The sequence below is a fragment of the Manacus vitellinus genome, unplaced genomic scaffold (genome assembly GCF_001715985.3).
Source record: "Manacus vitellinus isolate BGI_N305 unplaced genomic scaffold, ASM171598v3 scaffold_72_pilon, whole genome shotgun sequence".
Taxonomy (NCBI): Eukaryota; Metazoa; Chordata; class Aves; order Passeriformes; family Pipridae; genus Manacus; species Manacus vitellinus.
The window spans coordinates 2,452,702-2,458,173 of NW_021940764.1; the positions used below are offsets into that span (position 1 = coordinate 2,452,702).

General features: G+C 58.5%; 1 protein-coding gene across 1 annotated transcript in view; it reads left to right on the top strand.

Annotated features, from left to right (window-relative positions):
* The window catches only part of KANSL1 (KAT8 regulatory NSL complex subunit 1), an 85,090-nt gene extending 82,293 nt beyond the window's left edge, over positions 1–2,797 (top strand). The window contains exon 14 of the mRNA XM_029964475.1: positions 2,723–2,797. Coding sequence (XP_029820335.1) covers positions 2,723–2,797 — 75 coding nt within the window. The remainder of the gene's footprint in view (positions 1–2,722) is intronic.
* The last annotated feature ends 2,675 nt before the right edge of the window (positions 2,798–5,472 follow it).

The following is a 5,472-nucleotide window of genomic DNA, read 5'->3' on the forward strand; positions in this document are numbered from 1 at the left end:
CAGGGGGGAGATCGGAGAGGGAAGGGCAGGAGGCGGCTCCGGGGGGTCGGGGGGTCACCACAGCTTCGCTCCACTCCCGCCCGGCCCCAGCTCAGGGCTCGGTTCCGTTTCATTCCCGGGGGGTCCGGGGGGTCCCCTCTGACAGTGTTGGAGTTTGAACCCGAGTTCGCTGTCCCTGCCCCGCCCGGTTCCGCACCCGCAGTGACTCCCCACGCACCGTCCCCATCTGTAACGCTCTCCCATCCCGACGGTGTGGCTCCTGGTCCCTGTCCTGTTGCTATAGCATTGTGCCTGTCTTATGTATAATCACATCACCAAAAAAAAAAAAACCAAAAAAAAAAAAAAAAAAAAAAAAAAAACGGGAAAAAAATTACAAAGGACTTTTTTTTTTTTTTTTTCCATTTTGTAATCGTAAAGAAATAGTCGCTGAACTGCTTCATGGTCGGGGTTTTCACAATTTTCAACATTATCTCGTGGTTTTGGTTCTGTTCTAGTTTAAAAGGATCCGTCATCGTTTCTTTAAAACAAACAAACAAACAAACCCAACAAACAACGGCGCTACCATATCCCTCTGCAGAAGTGCTTTTCTATTTATAAGGTTGAAAATTCTGAATAACCCTTTTAGCATTATAAAAACCACACACACACACACGAAAAAAAAACCAACCCACCTTGTATTTTGTAAATATTTTCTTTTCCTGCTTTGAGCTGTGTAATGTCCTTGTTATATAGAAATGCTTTTCTTCCGAGAAGCTGATCTTTGTTAATGTCTTGATTCTGTTGGCAAAGCACAAATGTGCTTATAAAAAAAAAAAAAGAAGAAAAGATTAAAAAAAAAATTAAAACGGAATATTCCATGTGATGAGTGTGCAGTACCAGGCTGGGATGGGGAAGGGGCCCTTCGGCGCCCTCAGATCAGCCCCTTCCCTCCCACGCCACATTTCAGTGGCCTCTTTTTCCCTCTGTGAAATGGTTATTTCCCAACCATTGCTCTCAGTGAGAGGAGGAATTGTCTGGATTTGGGCTTTGCTCTGGGGCAGGTGATGGAGCAGGACCAGGGCTCAGTGGTGCTTCCCTGGGACCGAGCTCTGCTTCCCATTGCTCCGTCCAAACACCCAGGCTGGGGTTTAATTTTCGTTTTTGGGGTTAACTCAGTGCTGCTGGTTCACACCCAGGGACTGTTGGTGGGGAGTATTTGCCCCCTGTGGTGGGATTGGTGTGAGTTCAGTGTTTGCAGGAGGTGAGTGGGGGGAGGCAACTTCATGGGTGCTCCTATAGTCCCAAAATAAGGGAATTATACGCTGTGCCTCGTTATTCCCACAGATGGGAAACGGGAAGGTGCCATTTGATTGTTAGCCAGGAGATCAAAGTATGGGCATCGCCAGGTTCAGTACAAGGCATTAACAGGGCAGGAAGAATCCAATTGGAAAAGCAAACATTGGCAGGAGCAGCTGTGCCAAGGCTGGAAAGTTCTCCCACCTGCAGGCGAGTCCTGAGGAAGCTGCAGAGTGAAGGGACCTTGTGGTGGCTCCTGGACTGCAAGTGGTTGATTGGGCACGGTGGAATTTGGTCAAAGATCCTGGAGGTCTTTTCCAGCCTTAATGATTCTGTGATTCTGTGAAAGCTGCAGCCCTGAGGGGCTGGATGGGGCTGGAGTTGGGGAATGTGGCGCTGCCAGGACCCAAAGCAGCCCCTGGCTGTGGGGGCAGAGCAGGGTTTGGTCTTGTTCCACCATCTGAGAATGTCCTGTCCACGGTCAGGGACCAAAAATAACACAACACTTGGGCTTCCTGGCTGCTGGGGCTCTGCCCTGCCCACCAGACACCCCCTCCACTTCCTGCACCCCCGTGCCCCAGGGACAAGGGTGGGAACTGGTACTTCAAAAGTGAAAACTAGTCCCTGCCTATCCCTGCTGCTCCCCACCAGCTGATCCTCCGGCCCCGAGGGATCAACCCACGAGCAGGGACCCCACCCCCTCCCCTGTCCCCGCTCCCCCACGGAAAAGAGGCGCCGGTTGTCGTTATCGTAGTAATGACTTTATTTCCAAATTCACTTTTACGGCAACAGTGTAAACCAGTTGTTAAACACACGATACACTATGGACACCCACAGACAGAAGCTAAGCTAGAATGATACACTGAGATCAAACCTTCCCTCCCTGCCCCGGCGCAGCGCGGGGGCAACGGAGCTGCCAACGCCACACAGGCTGGCACCGACCTTCGCTGACAACCAGATCCTTTTTGGAGTGCAGAAATAGGTTTGGGTTTTTTATTTTTTTTTTAATCAGTGCCGGTTTTAACCCTTTTCAGACCAAGATGTGTGTGGAGTAAAGGAAAAGCTGGGGGTCAGGCTGCTCACGGGGACCCTCAGGCCTGGGTCTGAACGCAGGGTCAGGGCTGGGGACGTGGCTCGGGTTGGTGGAGGGGACAGCGGGCGACGAGGTGGATGGAAAGGGCTGTCCTGGGACTCCCCCAGCCCCCGGGAGGGGACGGCAGGCGGGGCTGAGGACACTCGCAGCGGGAAGGGGCTGCTCACTGGAGCTCGGACCACGCGAAGGACGTCCCTGTCCCTGGGTGCTGCTGTCCCTCGGGGGCTGCACACAGGGGCTGGGGTGGCACAGGGCAGGGGCAGGGTGGGCCAGCTCAGCTACACCGTCCTGCAGCCCAAAAGGGATAAAGGGGGTGATGCTTTCGGGGTTCTCCCACTTGCTCGTTTTACAGAGGACAAAAACCGCGGCGGCTCCTACAGCGCTACAGAGTCGGGGACAGAGCACGGCTACAATCATGGAGTCAACTGAACGGAGAGAGACGAGCTGGACGTGCTGGTGCTGCCGGACCAGCCTCTCCCCAGCAGTAAAGCAGCTCCTGGGGCTGCAGAGAGGAGGGTTGAACCCCTACCGAAACAGCCATCCCCAAGCCCCAGCCAGGCATCCAGCGGCCCCCGGAGGCACAGGGCGCACGAAGGCGGGTCTGCAGCTCCTGCAGGATGGGAGTGAGTCCTGTCCTGGGAGGAATCGCTGCTCTGCCCGGGAACAGCTGCTCTGGCAGCCTCGGTGGCACCCAGCCACCTCCCCAAGGACAACCAGGGCCCCACGCCCCAGCACGACCCTCTGCCAGCCCCATCAGACCAGGATTCCGGCCCTTGCTGGGAAAGCAGGGCTTTCCCTGCAGCACAGCCCTTGGGGTGCACGGCCTGGGGCCCACGCGGTGCCCCCTCTGCCCTCACCTCTGCCAGGCTGTGCCCGGAGGCTTCGGGCGGTGCCTCGGGGGACACAGGGTGGAGGGGACACACACAGAAGCTGCACTACGGTGCTTTTCTCAAGTCCTCTCTTGGTATGTAAGAGGGAAGGGGCAGGTCGGGGACGGCCACAGGAACCCCCTCGTGCTCCCCAGGGAGCCACAGGAACAAAAGTAGCAAAAGAAATAAGCGGCTCCTGTCCCTGAGCGGTGCCGGGGGCGGTCAGTGCTGCGTGAGGGGACACTGGGAGGGGTGACACGCTGCCAACTCAAACCCGGGGAGCGCCCGGAAAGGGGGTTCAGTGCCAGGGAGCAGCCGCTGGGCCCCGAGCTCAGGCTGGGGGAGCTGCTGCACCTCCCTCGCGCCTTCCCCGCGTCCTCCCGGGGGTCTCCTGCGGCTGCCACCGGCACAGCAGGGCCACGGAGCTGCCACCTCCGCCATCGCTGAGCTGACCTTGCAGGGAAAGAAAGAGAACAACCCAAAAATGTCACAAGCTGCACCCAAAATCCAGGAGCCATCCCAGCCCTGGAGCTGTGAGTGCCCCTCACCCAACACCCCGGGGGGCTGGGAGGAGGCCGGCACGGCCGGGAGCCCAAGGCAGCCCCCGGCCCTCCCCGGGGCGTGGGGCAGCGGCTCTGTGCCCACCTCCCACCCGGCAGACATGCAGTGCCGGGCTGCCCCGGCACAACCCGGGGCCGGCACAACCCAGAGCCCGGCCGAGCTGCCCGGACCCCCCCGGCTGGGCTGCGGCGGAGCCGGCGCGGGGCAGCTCAGAGCCCGGCCGAGCTGCCCGGACCCCCCCGGCTGGGCTGCGGCGGAGCCGGCGCGGGGCAGCTCAAAACTACTTACAGCATTTATTATTTTTTTTTTTTTTTAAACACATGCTCGTTTATGAAAACAATCACCCTGGCACGGTCCAAGCATATACAGACAAATCTACTCTACGACACGAGGGGCTGCCAAAGGAATGGGGAAAAGCCTCTACTCATCCACTCAGCGGTTCCAGCACAGCCACGGAGAGGGGAACGGCCGTCGGGGCCCCTCCGCAGCGGGTACCCCGGGGTCGCCTGTACTCCAGCTGCCGGAGCTGAGAGCGGGGTTGGGGGGGACCTGGCCGTTATCTTCAGACACATCTCGGCTTTCGGAGATAAAAACAAAAGGTTTCTTCCAAATCAGCAGGCAAATTTAACGCAGGGAGGGAGGGCACCTCCCCGCAGTCCCTGGCTGTGCACCCAGGACGCGCCCGGCCCTCAGGCCAGCCTGGCCATCCGCAGGGGGACGAGGGTGGGAAGGTCACAGCCCCTTCCCTGAGGGCCACCCGCTGCCCCGTGCAGTGTGGGGTGCTCGGGTCAGCGCCGTGCGGGGGCCGTCCCCTCGGGCCCCCTCCCCGGGTGGTCCCGGGCAGGGCTGGGACAGCGAGGGAGGCGGCAGGGAATGAGGGGGAGCGTGGGGACAGGGACGGGCTGTGCGCTCCGAGGAGCAGGGGGAGAGGAGGTTTTGTACCTCATAGTGTCACTGATTTTGAAGTCCTGGAGCTAGAGCTGAATGAACAGTAAAAGCAGGTTAAATCATTAACCAGTTAGGGACGGGGAAGCAGCTGTAAAAGGAACAGAGGAAGAAGGCCAGATTATTATTTTTGTTTCTTTTCTTTTTTTTTTTTTTTTTTTTTTGTTTCCTTTCCTTGTCTTCTCTCCTGGTCGGCGCCGTGGGCCCCCGATCACCAAAGCCCTGCTTTGGCAGCGGAGGCGGAACACCTCGTCGGCTTAGCGTGGGGCCAGGCTGGGGGGAGTTCCACCAGGGTTGGATGGCTTTTTGCCAGGTGGAGGAACGTGCTAATGGCGGCCGCGGGGAGGGGCATCTTCCGGAGGATGGTGGGGGATTCGTAGGGAACGATTTCGCGCCCGGTGGTCGGTCTTGGCTTTTGGCGTTCTTCGCGGTAAGGTTCAGCTTGTGGGTCTTCAATCTGCGAGGGAAAAAGGGGAGGGCGTTGGTGAGGGGGCACGGGCCGGGGGGCCCTTGAGAGGGGGAGAAAAGCTAGCCGAGCACTGAACCAGTGTCCCCCAGGGTCCTCAGGATGGTTCCCCTTTTCCAGTCCTCAGGGATGTCCCTTCCAGTGGCCTGCACAGGGAACGGGCACAGCCGGAGGGGATCGCAGGACCGGAGCATCTCAGGATGCTGCAAAATCCTCCCCAGGTGTGGTGGTGGGTCCCAGGACTCCAAGGGCACAGCCTGGGT